At 36.6% G+C, this 15,456-nt stretch overlaps 1 protein-coding gene across 1 annotated transcript in view; it reads right to left on the reverse strand.

Annotated features, from left to right (window-relative positions):
- Positions 1 to 875: 875 nt before the first annotated feature.
- LOC109435273 (transmembrane protein 47) overlaps positions 876 to 15,456 on the reverse strand; it is a 28,914-nt gene continuing 14,333 nt past the window's right edge. Inside the window, exons 2-3 of the mRNA XM_074323345.2 lie at positions 13,589 to 13,729; positions 876 to 4,270 (exon numbers count right to left, since the gene is read on the reverse strand). Coding sequence (XP_074179446.1) covers positions 4,092 to 4,270; positions 13,589 to 13,729 — 320 coding nt within the window. The 3' untranslated portion in view covers positions 876 to 4,091. The remainder of the gene's footprint in view (positions 4,271 to 13,588; positions 13,730 to 15,456) is intronic.

Consider the following 15,456-nt stretch of genomic DNA (forward strand, 5'->3'; position numbering starts at 1 on the left):
GCCATTGAAAAGGAAATTTTCCAAAATGATAGAAAATTTGCAAAAATGTTAGAATTTACAATGGTTAAATATGCATACTTTTGAAAGTTTGATATTAAATGTATCATATGCCTGCACAGCATTTACAATATTTTTAGCAGAAAAATATACTGTGAGCCTCTCAAAATTTGAGGGTGTATGAGACATGAAGGGTATCTTGATGACAAAAATGTATTTTATATTCACTGATTTTATCAAGAAGAAAATTTCCTCAATTATATATGGATTTATAACTTCAAGAAAATTTTCTGACAATCATACAAGTGAATCTTATTGTCTAATTTAAATTTCTTTGCAAGTATACTCACCATTTTATATTCACCAAGGGTGATGGGAAATTCTGACTTGAATTTTATGAATTTCTTTACATACACACATGCACACGTGTACTGAAAATTTAGAGTCCCTCTCTAATTAAAAAACAGAAATGTAGGAAAGACAGCGTTAACATATCTGGCAAACACTAAAAACTAAACAAAAACCAAAACAGAGTACAAACCCTTTCGCTACTCCTGTTTCTAGTGTGATTAGAGTAGGAAAAAATGTTAGCTTACACTGTATCTCCTTCCTGTGCATTTTAAAACAGAAAGTTTAAAAAAGACATTTAATATTATTTCTTTCACTGTTCTTATAACTCAGCTGCAGAGGGTAAAAAGGATCTTGGGAGAGAATTTGAAATAAAAGTTAAAAAAAAAATTTACACAAAATGACCGTGTCATTTTAAGCTGTGTTTTCTAAATAATATATATTATAAAGGAGAAAGTGAACTGAGGATATGTAATTTAGAAACCTGTTAAAAGGTCTACACAGTAGAGAAGACACAAAGTCAAACCACATCAGTGAAACCACTTTTATTTTTATTTTTTCCACATAGATAACTTCATGTCTACAAAAATCATAAAATGAAAAACTGATCATGAAACCGCAAACTCAAAAACCACTGGAGTGATAAACAGGTTTCCCCCAGAGGGCTGTTAGCAAAAATAACCAGAATACCATGAATTCGTATTTAAGTAGTATTAAACATGTCATATATTTAAAAACAATAAATATAGAACAGCAGTAGAGAAACTAATAGCATAAACAGCATGAAGTATATTTTATTTTTTAAGACAGATGAAATTTCTAGGCACAGTTTTAGGCATTGAAGAGGACACAGAGGCATAGGTTAGTGTGCGCTGATCTGTACAAAAATACAGTCTGAATAAATTACATTGCTAGCCATACAATTAGACGTCACTTACCAGTCAGTTCATTGCATGTTTAATAATATACAAGTACATGCTAATCCATATATATCATTTATATTTCAAACACATAGGTCTCTCTATTTGTCTTTAAAATTTATGTTGAACTTACAAAAAGCTAAATAGTTGTGCAAGAAATCCGAATAACTAGCCCTGCTGTGTACTTTCTGCTATACATGTATATGTGTATCTCTCTCTCTAAGATAAACAATGGGTTTATAGTTAACAGTTTTGCTTGTAAGAAAACATCAAACAAAGCTAAAGCTGCAAAGACAAAATGTTAATGTAGGTGACAAATTCACTTGTGTTTATTCTGATAGACAAAACCGTATTTCAGATGAGCAACAACTCATGTTGTACTGAGCTTGTTAGTAATGAAACACTTGCAAACATTATTGATGGTAGAAATATAGCATAGGGCTCTTCACTGGGAAGGGGAAAAAAGCTCTTTTAAGAAATCTACTTTTCATTAAACTGCAAATATGTGTGCCTTAGCCGATACCATATTCTGTCACTTTCCAGCTTGTCCTATCGACAGAGAATGAAAACTTGGTAAGACTTGAGATGTGATATTGGTCTAACAGCACACTGCATCCTCTACTAGGACTAAGAAAAGTGCCCATTGATGTCAGCACCAAAGTACTGTTCTTCCATTATTCAGGAATAAAGAGATTCTCTCACAATAGAGTGTGTTTAGTAGCTGAAATTCCTTTCCAACAAATATTGTATTTCTCACGCTGCTCTAATATGTAATTAACTTTAGACAGTCTGGCCCAGATTTTACTATGTTATTTCTCAAGGAAATTGCTTCCAAAGATTCTACAATACTAACATCTTTCTGGATAATTTCCACTCCTAGTTTCTTACGATACTACATAGAATCATATACTTTTATAAAGGTTTCTCTCTAAGATGTATTTAATCACTTTTGTCTGTTATTGATAAAATAATAAGCCTGGTTCTCCATATTTAATTTGAGATTCTATAGAAAAGTCACAAGAGTTTTTTTAAGTATTTGAATAAAAAATAGTTGTTTTTTTTTCTGTTGTTTTGGCAACAGTTCTTAAGACAAGCTGAAAGCAGAACTCTGCTTTGGGAGGTAAAGCAAATTATTAAATACTGTTGATGTGGTCCTGCTCTTAACAGACTTTGCAATACAACACAACATCGGTATGTTTTAAACGATTTTTCCAATGCTTCTTTCTGCAAGAGGGCCAAAACCAGGACATACTGTTGTAGTGTCTTTGTTAACAAAAATAATTATTTATAACTTTTATATTAGAACTGTATATTTGATATAAAAATATGTTTATAATTAAACTATCCAAATTTGTATATTAAACAGGGTTAACAAGTTTGCAGTGTGAGATTAGTTGCAAACTTATTCCCTATTATTGATATTTCCTTCCATTTGAACAGTCAACAAATGATTCCCTTAACATAAATCCGTCATAATTGTGTACACAAATCAGTTAGCCCATTAGTAAACTCAGAGGACCAGGTGATAACCAAATGAATTCTACTCCTCTACTGAAACATTTAGACATTCATATAAATCTATCGCTATTCATTTACTTTTTAATAAAGATATTTAAAATACTTGAAAAAAAAAAGCAGCCTTCAGCCTTCTTATTTTAATGAATTTTAAACAAAGCGATCATCCTAATTGCTACTCTCTTTTGAACTACAGTGCTTACAGGAGAATCATGAATTTTCAGATCAACACCATTTCAATTTTTCTTCTTATACAAATCTATTAAAACTTTCCAGTGAAACAGCAGAGAACATAGAGCAAAAGCTTTAAGGTATATGTACTTTTGTACGGTAAATAAGTGTGAATACCGATCTAAGCCTCTTAACAAACGTGTACAAGGTTAGTGTTCAAATCACTTCACTAGAGCAAATATTAATTTTATGTGTAACAGGCAAATGCAAATGTGGGGCTAGGGAACAACTTATTGCCATTTATAATGGTCCATCTTCTATAAAAATATTTAAGCTTGTTATATATGCACAATTATTTGCTGTAATGTTAGGTAAATGATTTAAGGGTACTTAGGACAAAAGCAACTCATGCATATTTCTTTCTAGTCGCCCCAGGGAAAGTAGAGACTCCCAATTTTTCTCATACTAAATATGGCTGAGGCACAATTTCTAACCACTGTAATGAAAAGCACATGTCTCTAAGTCTTGACTCCCTTCCCAGGGATACGCTGACTGCCAAAGCATAACCTCCCATTAAAAAGAGTACTCTTGAAGGTGGACTATGTACCATTAACTAGTTACATTCAGAACTCCCATTAGATACTGACGGGCAGTTCACTTTTCAAGAGCTCACTCAAGCAAATAACCAATGGCCAATATAGTCATTGGGTGGGAAAGGCAGGTGATAGGGGCCCTAACAGTGGAATCCTTGTCAGCGTCAATGAACTTCTAAGTGTTGCTTATGCCAGCTGCTCCCCTGCAGGCAATAGGAGATTGAGGCATTTCTCATTCCAACTAGTCTCACAATGTCTGCTGTCATATAGACCCTTCACTTGTCAAGAAAAATGACGTGAACATATTGGAAGTTTGCAGCATTTACCTATGTCTAATCAGCTCTCTTAATTTGTGCAGGTCCCTAAAATGGATGTGAAAGCTGGTTATGATGTTGACAGCCAAAAGGCAAAAGATATTAAATCAAACGAGCAAACTGCTTGATGCTCCACAAATGTTTTAGAAAACAGTGAGTTAGAAAAGATGCAGACGCAATCCTTGCTGGATGGGATTTTTGTTTGTTTTTTCCCCAATTCTAGACTACTGGTTCTAGTAGTAGTCTTCGTAGTTCTTAGGATTCAGGCAATAAAGGATGGCACCCCCAAATGAGAATATAGTCGCACCCCACGCCAGGCCATAACCCCAATTGAACTCATGGTAAATTTTCAAGCTCACAGTTTCAATGAACTTGATTGGGTAAAGGACCAGGCTGCAAACCTGTAAAACAACTGAAAGAAAAGCAAATCAAAATTAGAAGAATGTATTTACAGGAAATAACATATAAAATACACGTATGTATGAGAATTACTTTTTAACCAACTGAACATAAAAGCAAAAACATTTGAAGTACTGCTTATTCTAGATGGTATATACTTTAAAATATTAACAATTTTTCTTTAACACAATTTCACAATATAGCAAAAATTACTCTATTAATTAGTAAATCACTATTATAGTCTTTGACAAAATTAGTGCAATACAGTAATTTATGAGCATACAAAGCAGTGATTCTCACGCTACAAACACATATATTAATTATCACTATTACGGCAAGTAGTACTAATTAAGCCAAGCTGTTCCACTATACAATATCTGTAAATAGCTCCCCAAGAACAGTGACCCCAAATACCAGCTAAAACCCTTATTATTTATTTATGCTCTTAAGGAATTGAGGAATTCGAATTCATTTGTACTGATAAAACTGGTCAATCAGTTTTCAAAACATATTTTTGTTGTTGTTTCTTAATATCATCTAATTCAGCCCACATTCCTGCAAGTCCTACTTTGATGTCTTTACTTATATTATTGATCAAAAACTATTTTCATTCTTTTCCTCTCATCCAGTCCATACCTCTAACCTTCAAAAAGGGGCTCAAAAGTTATCTTTGTCAATAAGTCACACCCAATAATACTCTATTAGAAAAAATAGATGACATTTATATATTTATTCCTCACTCACTTTGAAAAAAGAATGAAGTCGATGAAGGCAGGAGAACTAATGGTACTGGAAAACCTAAGCTAATAACAGCCACCACAATAGAGCCCAGCATTTAGCTCTTAGTTCTTAGTTAAATCTTAGTTCACAGTCAGGGCTAAAGGGGAAATGTGATGAGTCATACATAATAAAAAAGAACAAGCCAATTAATCAGGAAGGAGGTTTTTAAAAACATCTAAATAAGGTGGTGTTTATCCTGTGGATATTTTTATATGGGAGACACCGGATTACACGAGATGATGTCTTCCATTCAAAATCATAACTTCCGATTGAATCAACTATTGTATCATTTCTATTTTATTTAAGTCAATTTAACTAGAATTTATGGGGTGCATTTGCCTCATTCTCTACCATATGAAAGAGACAATCTTCTCCCCGAAAGATTTGGGGTACAATATTATGTGACAGGGTTTGGCAAACTACCAAATCTGGTCTGTTTGTTTTTGGGGAAAAAAAAAAGTTTTACTGGGACACAGCTAGGCTCATTAATTTATTTACTGTCCATATTACAATGGCAGTTGAGTAGCTCTAACAGAAACCAGGTGGCCCACACAGCCTTAAATATTTACTGTCTGGCCCTTCATAAAACATGTTTGCCAACCCCTGATTTATAAAGTACATTTTTGCTTAAAGTGATTATTTACCTCATCTTACATATGCTATAAATTCCAAAAGTACAACAAAAATGTGAATTAAGGAGTAGGAGACGAGAATAAACTTTGATAAAATAAATTTAAAAAGATACAGTTTGTTACATTTTTTAAAAGAACAATAGGATGGATAGTGTGCTTAATTAAACTGGAATTTTGTGCTTTAAAATCTATTCTCATCTACTGTCAGTACCTGTAAAAAGGTCACTATTACCAATATGATGAATATTCCTAGAAAGTCTATATAGCAGTCATCTATCTATGGCATAAAACTGACCAATTACAGAAAATCCACGAAGGTGTGATTCCTCAAAATAATTACTTTCTATGAGGCTCTGACTAGGGGTTCGAGTGGCCTTTCTGGAACCTGATACCAGAATTCTAACCTTTTTTGCCATGCAATTCAACACTCTCTGGGCCAGCACTAGCCCACCATACTTCTACACCAAAAATAGAACCCTTTTTACAGTTTTAAAATCTCAGAAAAAGTTTTAAGTCGTCGTTAGGACAACTAACAGCATATTATATAACCCGCACTTCAGCTATTCCGAGCCAGCAAGTGCTAAATGTGTATTAATTTAAAAAAAATGTCAGCTGGCTCTGTGCCTTTGTGAAAGGGTTCTTTCATGTTTTAAATTTTAAATGTCTTAAAACTAATAAAAAGTCAATTACTATCAACCATGAGCTACAAAAGGAAAAAAAAAATCCAAAGCTACTAAGTGAAAAGGGAAAAAAAAGCCATTTCTCTTTAAGGTTTCACTAGTCAAATCATGACTGATCCTGGCAGGATAGGACTGAAATATGAATGTGAATTAGGAATACTAATCCATGCACTCACTCATTCAACAAATTCACTCAATAAATATCTAAAGGTTTCTAAAGTGATACAGTTTAAGGCACTGGTAGCAAAAGTGCTACCCTCATGGGTAGGCAGCCCATTGTAAATAAATACAGAATGTGGTAGGTATTGCTAAGAGACATGAAAATATAAGAAAGCAAGAAAGTAAGAGACACGGTGGCAGGATGGCTCAGTTGGTTGGAACGCGAGCTCTTAACAACAGTGTTGCCGGTTCGATTCCCACACGGGCCAGTGAGCTGCTCCCTCCACAACTAGACTGAAGACTCAGCTGCCCCTGAGCTGCTAGAGGGGCGGCCCGAATGGCTCAGTTGGTTAGAGCACTAGCTCTTAACAACAAAGTTGCTGGTCCAATTCCCACATGGGATGGTGGGCTGCGCACCCTGCAACTAAAGACTGAAAATGGCAACTGTACTTGGAGCTGAGCTGCAACCTCCACAACTAGATTGAAGGACGACTTGGAGCTGATGGGCCCTGGATAAACGTACGGTTCCCCAATATTCCTTGATTTTTTAAAAAAAAAGTATAAGAAAAATAAGAGACAGAGGCACGTAGGGTGCTCTTTCAGATAGAGCTGGAGGACGACTCTCTGGGAGGAGTCATGAGAGCACAGACCTGAATGAAGTGAGGGGTGCAGGTCAATATAGTGGGGAATGAGCAATCTGGGTGCTGTGGAGCATCAGAAAGGACTCTGGTTGCCAGACAGAGAGCAAGGAAGGGAGGGGCATGAGATGGGAAAGACAACGGGGGTGGGGGTGGGGGTGGGGGCATTCAGGGAACCATGGCCAAGGGTCTGGATTTTATTCTAAGTGTGATGGGCAGCTGCTAGTGGAGTTAGAGCAGGGAAGTAATAACTGATCTGAATTATATTCTAGAAGGATTATACTGCTCTTTCGTGACTCAGCCAGTCCCCAGAGTGAGGTGTTTAGCTAGACAGCTTTTAATATTCATTTCAATGTGTTTTATTTAGCAACTATTTGGCCTCCATGGTCTAATATAATGACTTAATTTCCCTGTAGTGGAAATACAACTCTGTTAGGCTCCACTGGCATACTCTCCTGAGCAGCCTTCTTAGAGATAAAAGTTTACTGAGCTTGTAGGCAGATGAAAATTACCCTAAAATGCTTTATGCCTCGGAATTATTTTACTCTCTTTGAAACCACTGAGAAAAATGCATGTAATAGCAAAATTGAGAAAAAAATATAATCCTGCATTTGCAAATAATTTTCTCCATTCAATAAAATCCATAGATGCAAGTAAAAATGCTGCCTTGCCTTTTGCAGATGCTACAAAGGCAACAAAAACCAACCAACCAAACAAACCTAAAGGGTTCAGAACTCAAGAAAACACCGGATACTTTACCACCAATCAATGAAACATAATAGGCACCCGACTGTGCCTACGCTCTACCTCAGGGACAACAAATGTGAAGTTGGGTAGCATTTGAGAATTTGAAGGGTATCTGAGGTTCATTTTAATCTCCCTCCCCACTTAAAAACAAAACAAAACAAACCAAAACAAAACAAACCAAAAAAAAAAAAAAACGCAACAAAACTATCAACCATGAAATTGTGTGGATAGAAGCATGAGAAGAACTTAGAGGTATGAATTCCTGTGTTATTGCTAGTTTTCTCTAAGGGCATATTTTTCAATGTTTTCAATACTGAAATATTCATAGTATTCAATATTGAAATATTCAGTATGTTCTCCTAAGGGGATATTTCAATATTTCAACAAACATTTATTGGATGCCCACTGTGTTTTGGGGGAAGTGGATAAGACAGATAGGGTATGGCTCTTGCCCTTTGATTATTTCATACACTGTGGAGACAGACACACAGATAATGGCAAATGAATAGGTTCAACAGTCGCAGTAGAGGTATGTTCACTTATAATCCATTCATCACACGTTTCCTGAGCTCTAATGATATTCCAAGCACCACATCTGCCTGGAGAAAGGAGGGAGGGCTTCAGAGAGGAAGCAACATTTGAACCGGTTCTTGAAGGTAGACAGGACTTGGTCAGAAGTCAGGAATGAAAAGACCTCTAGGAAGAAGCCGTTTATATGCAGCTGAGAGGTAGAAGAGGGTGTGGCTATAGAAAATAAAATTCACACGGGTGGAATGAAGGGTACATGCACATGGAGATGACTGGTTCAGACTACAAAAGGCTTAGTGTATCAGAAAAATAATAGACTGGGTTCTACAGGAAGACATCTCAGAGGTTATTTTAATTGTAGATGCGGTTGGTGCTCTGTCCCTATCTGCTCATCCTCATCACTCCAGTATATGTCAGCCTGATTTCTCCTCTGGCTACGTAAGCTACCTTGCCTGACTGCAGGACAGGCCTGGTGTTCTGGGAAATTAACACTGCTATCTCCCCATCATCACCAACAGCCCTTACCCACGATCCTCCGAGTTTGGTTTATAAATACCCTGTTCCCCAATCCTTCCAGTGAGATGCCTCTGAGGTGTGTGTTCTACACTGGTTTCTAGATTTTTTTCTCAGTAAGATTAACCTCCAGCTCCTTACGGCAACAACCGGTTTGATAATGTACTGTCTATTGGCTGCCTTCCCTTCTCTGTCTCACTTTCCATATCCCTTCTTTTACTTCCCAGATGAAGTACTTGCACTTGATTCTTTGTCTTAGATTCTGCCTCTGGGGAAACCAACGGGACAAGAGACAAGAACAGATCTGTATTTCATAACTACACTTCATGTGTTTGTGTGCAAGACAGACTAACCGGGGATGAGACTGGAGAGAGACAGGCCCCTAGGAGGTTAGTCCGAGCACAGGTACCTGTCTGCACTGTTGATTAAAGTGATATCGGTGGGAAAGAAAGATCGGGGAATGTAAAAAAGACTACAAAAGAAAAACTGAATAACTGCATTCGAGAAAAGGGAAAGGAAGGAGTCACCTAGTCACTTTAAGTCAGATGCTATCACAGAAAAATAAAACAAAGTAGGGGAGGTTCAAATTTGGGGGCTGAGATGATCCAGTTGATGAGAGTTGTTGTGTCCTCAGCTAAGGCAATAATGATGGAGGATGAAAAAAAGCTACAGACTCAGAAGACAATTTAAAGAGAAAACTGACAGGACTTAGCATGTACATACGGGAAACAATAATTTGGAGAATAAAAACATCTGCCTATGAAGGGTTAATATGAAGTTATCAATTTCTTTCCTTTTTAAAATTTAATCTTATAACTACTAAATGTAGTAGTGCATAGGAAATTAATTATTGGCAGTGACACTATAAATTGTTCTTAAATTGTTCTAGCCAAAGGATAGTGTGATATTGACAAAGATCTGTGAATAGAACTCCTTGAGTTTGAAATTTAAGCTGGACTCTGATTTTTCTGTCAAAATCTAGACTCACAATAAACCTCCAGCCATGTCACTGTGTTACACGATGGTGAGGAGGACTTTGAAAACACAAGCCTCTAATCAGAGATAGCTCAGAGATGGAAAGCAGTTGCAGGAACCTGAAAAAACCATCATGCCACAATAAACATGCATTTACAGGAGACTTTCTGCACATATAACAGAAAGGAAACATCACGAATCATAAAGTTAGTGGGCATTCTGTTATTTAACATATAAATTACAAAAGACTGGGAATTTTCTGCAATTTGTATTAAAGTCCTTGGGAAAAAAAGAAAGCAATCCTCCGAAGTCCCAGTGGGGCATACAAAGATCTGCAAAGCCAGACAATAAAACAAGAGGGCCCAGAACGAGTCAACCCCTCTGACTTCACCCACCAAGTCTTAAGTAAGAACTAGATGCCAGTTATCAGAAATCTCATCATGTATTGTATCTACTGCTGTCAGTCACACAGTAAGAAGTATGCTGTGGTCAACTCTAATGGAAACGTGCACAGCTTTCATGATGTGTTATGGTTCACTGATGCGCCACTGTTCAGCCTGTGGTCTTTATGACATCTCAAGTTGCAGACTTCTTTCTGGTGTTGTTCCCAAGAGATGGAGTAACTGGATTTACAGGACGGACTTCAACTGCAGCACACAGCTGGCAGCTGAATTCAAAAGTCAATGCTGATTCTACATTTGTTTATCTACATGCTACACGTACCCAAGTAAAGATGACTCGTGAATCCTCACTTGGATTTTCAAGTCAGACAGATGCCCTGAATTGAAACCTTGGCTCTGCATCTTACTAGTTAGATAATCCTGGGGAATTACTCAATCTTTCAGAACCTATTTCTTCACTGATAATATGGGGAAGAGAAACACCTAATCTTAAGATTGTTATATCAGAGATAGAGTAATGCTAAGTGCCTAGCAGTGTGCCACATGGCAGGAGCTCAGTTAATTATTATTATAAACATTATTATTATAGATAACGTCTTATTCTGAAGTCTAGACTTCTAGGACCAGTGAGTAATAAGAGTTCTGCAACATGGAACAATGTTTCAGAAGGGCTGTAGTGATGGCTAGTGCTTAGCTCTTCTAGCAACTATTCGAGCAGGAAACAAGCCCACCCTAAATTAAAGATCTCAGAGAAATAAAGAGAAGATAAAAAACCTTTCAAATCTGTTTGGCTGTCTTTCTGAGACTTAATCATCAGCTTTTAGTATAAACCCTTAGAATATATTACCGAACCAAGTATGGTTACATACTATAGGAGCCCAACATGTATTTGTGAAATGAATGAAAACATGAATAAATGAAAAAAATCACTTTTATACGTAATTATTACTTCTTTTGAGCTGTTTTGGTCTTAGCTTTGTCGTCACATGCAACTTGCTGCTTCATAGCTTGCAAAGAGAGAAATGGTTTACATAAAACTGAATTACAGCTTGCTAGTTGTTTATATGCCTCTTTTTCCCTAGCAAATCATAAGCCACATTCGTCATCCTTCCATCATTCATTCAGCTGTTTCATGAGTGCGTCAGAGTACCAGGCACAGTATATGGTACTGAATTAATATGTAGTCCTGTGCAGAGATGTTTCCAAGTAGCAGCGCTATGTTTGTTTTTCTTTTATGTGCTTCATGTTTCAGAAGAAAGAGTATTTCTTTGTTGTGATAGATATCATTCTCTATGTGTGTGTGAACACCAAGGTAAGGCTGATATTATTTGAAGAAAATATTTTGAGACAAGGAGAAAAATGCAGACCATTTTCAAGCACACCACAATGAATAAAAAGGGGAAATAGCCCTAAATATACATTTACAAAGAACCACTAAGCTGAATTACAAGTGAGACAAGCCAACCATTAGAATGTTTGTTTACTAAGAAGCAACCAAAATAAACAACCATGATTTTAGCTAGGATTGTTTCAAGTACGCAGGTTTTCCAACTTTGTTAATCTTAGGCCCAAATCAATAATGCATTATTGTGTGTAATGAATATCTTCTCCAGAAACCAGCTATGGGCGACTCATTAATGGCTTTTGCAGATGGGAAAAACCTTCTCGTAACATGTTTCAAATAACCAGAAAGTTTTACCTTGCTTATAGGCACAGTGAACACTAAACTAATGGTTATTTCAAAAACGCTTCCACGTGCACAGTGTTAAAAGAGAATGAGTCAAATTAAATCTCAGCACATGTACATTTTTAAAATGTAGCAGAAATAATGCTCATTTTAGGTCTCAGGGAGTAGATTAACACGTATGAATATTGCTATAGGGATTCCTTTCATTATTTTTTAATTGACTGATATTTGTGGTAGTTAGAACTCAATCAAAATCTTCATTTTGACCAAATGTATTACCTTTAACTTATGTTCATTTACAGTTCCGTTTTCTGTTACAACCAGTACTTAGTTTCACAAACTTTGCTACACTTGGAAAAATGTACAGAACTTTTTAAGAAAAAAAAAACTGGGAACTTCCACAGTTATTACTCACGAGAACAACAAAATATTGATATTATGGCCACTGCCTAAGACGTTGAAATATTTTCTGTAATGGTGTTTTCTACTCTATAAGTTGGTAATAACCCAATAGACAGTTGAATGAATGAGTGAGGGAGTCAGTAGTGAATGCACCACTATGTGATTTTGAGTTAGTCAGGTAAGAGATCTGAATTAGATGTACTTCCAGATTCCTTCAGCCCTTGGACCTTCATTTTGATGAGACCTACATTCTGACCAGTCTTCATCGGGAGAAGATGAACACAAACAGCAGGGGGCAGTAGAACACTTTCTGATATAGTTTAAGCTCAAATTACCCTTCAAATCCTGAGAAATTTCACGGAGGCCCATCTCTAAACAGCTTAAAAAAAAAATCCATCTAACAGCCTAGATGGTTCTGTCAGTGTCTTCATTATTGACAGTCACAGGGGCTTATTTTGCAGTCTTGAAATCAGAAATGACTGACAGGGTAAATTGAAGGCACCACAAGAATATTTCAGTTGGAGTCAAAAGGAACAATACATTCAAGGCTATTCTTATAAACGAAAATTAAAACACGCAAAAAATAATGTGCTGGGCTTTTAGTCTTATAAGCCCCTTTTCTAAATAGCTCCCTTTTAGTAAAACCTCCATTTTACCTTGGTTGCTATTTTAATCCAAGCTGTACTTCATAAAATGGTTGTTAATTATTATGCCATTGACTTCAAACCATTCAACTGTCTGATGGTTTAAGTTATATATTAAGATTTTTCAGTATAACCATGTTTATGTCCAAAACAGATTCATATCTTTAAGGGTACATATATTGGAACATTTTTTGTTCCACGTAAGAAAAAATGTTGCCTTAAGATCACCAAGTGGGCAGTAAGGGGGGGGGGCGGTAGGAGGGGGAATAAACTGCTGTTATTCTTAAGTCAACCACTCTGTCAAGAACTATTATTTATTCATGTTTTGGAAGTTTAGAAATTGCCACTGTGCTCTGTGAAATGCTTCACATACTAAAAAGTGATCATATGATAAACCATTAGCCAATTTACCTTAAAATACAATAAATGTCTCTCCATTGGTATGTAATGCAGCAACCACATACTGCCTCGCGTGAGAAGGGAGGATGGTAGAAAGGTTCATGCAACTTTAATACCGATGTGAAAGTAATGAATATATTATTCACCTGCTGCAAAAAGCATGACAGCAACAGGTCTGTAGAAGCGCCTCCGAGATCCCACGCAGATAGAAATCAAACCCACCAGGAATGCAATGAGAATGATGGCTGCGCCGCCCAAGAGTAAAGACAGCGTAGCAATCTGCCAATCTGGAAAGAAAAAAGAAAGACATTGCTTTTAAGCAGTAAGTCCTCAAGGAATCAACGGAACTCTGCTCAGCAGCCTTCATCTTGCTGCAGCTAAGTAGATGTGAACTTACTGCATGCTAAGCATCCTTTGGGATTTGAAATGTTTTGCAACAAAAATGACTATAAATGTCCTTATTTAGAAAAGTTTCCTAAGTTAAGCTCAGCAGCTTTTAGACCATGGGTTTTCCATGCTTTTCTTTCAAGGACTCTATTATAAACATTCATGCTCAATTGTGTGCCCCCTCCGTGACTTATTTTATTATTATTTAATTTTCTCGTGAGCCACAGCCACAAGGTTCACAAATCTTAACTACAGAAAGTAGAGAACTTGATGGATTTTAACATATAGGTATACACTCATGTAATTAAAATCCAGATGAAGATCTAGAACATTTCCATCACACAGGTGGCTCCCTCGTGTCCCTCCCCAGTCAATAATTACCCTCCCACCGAGGCTACTGATGGACACCTATCACCATGGATTCACTTTCTTGTTCTTAAACTGCCTATCAATGGTATGAACTCTTTTGTGTCTGGTTATTTTTAAGTCTGTGATATTTATTTTGTGCCTGGCTTTTATGTCTCCGATATTCATCCATGCTATTCCGTGTCAGTAGTACATTCTTTTAGTGTTTTAAATCGATGCCCTTTCTTGGAAAGCCTTCCTTCTCTGCACAAAAAAAACCCCACAAAACGTTTTTATTTGCCTTTCTTCCCTCCTCCCCCTCACTAAAACAACTCCCCAGCAAATTACTATCAGAAGGATTTGTTGTTTTTCCTCCTCTTTCATTTCATTCTAATCTTACTACTGTTGTATTTAGTACCACAGGGATGGTTTCTGAAATTAAGTATTCCCAGGGAGCCAGAACAGACTCTAAATGGCTGCTCGACCTCTTTCTTCATTTATACACGGAAACAGTAAGCATATGTTGACTACTTACTATGTGCAGGCCTCTGTACATGCCCTGAGTGAAACATAAACCTCATTGAAATGGGTTTGTCATTTCATATAAAGATGTAGAAATAGTATGACAGAAAACGGGCCCATTTTTCATTCTGTAAGAAGAGTAGAATGTTCTCTCAGAAGAAGCAAAGTGAATATATGAAAGCACTATCCTGCTTAGGAAGCATCACAGAAAATGATACTGGTGAAAACATTCTTAAATCCCAGGCTGCCTCTTCTGGCCCTCCCTTTAATGTATGTGCAGGAAATGAAAATAAGACTTTAATCCATGGTTAAACTGCAATGCAGTCTATCCACAGTCAAGAACTCATGATATTTTGATGCTGTGTGCTGAATTATCTCTCCAGAAACCTTCTAAAGTGCACTCTTTGCCACTGTAGGATAAGGGATGAGTGGCAGAACCTACCAGTACAATACCTTCTATTTTCTTCTTTTATTTATATTTGTATACCCCTGCCTCAAAGGTCCTCTTCCATAGTCTCTCCTCCTAATAAATTTTGTATAGAACTGGTGCTGAACTAGAACTCACACTGCATTCAGGAAACAAACAAACAAAGGGGAAAACAGACCAAATCCACATTTCTTAAAATATAAAGATGAATCACAAGAAAGTCGAGAGTATTTTTATGCTATCTATTTGTAACAGCTATATAACTTCAAACAAAAGTACATCTGGCTTTCAACTAGAGTTTAAAAGGATGGCCATACTATGTCTTTTTATTCG

Source organism: Rhinolophus sinicus, chromosome 18 (assembly GCF_057876585.1).
Source record: "Rhinolophus sinicus isolate RSI-liver-muscle chromosome 18, RSI-T2T, whole genome shotgun sequence".
Lineage (NCBI taxonomy): Eukaryota > Metazoa > Chordata > Mammalia > Chiroptera > Rhinolophidae > Rhinolophus > Rhinolophus sinicus.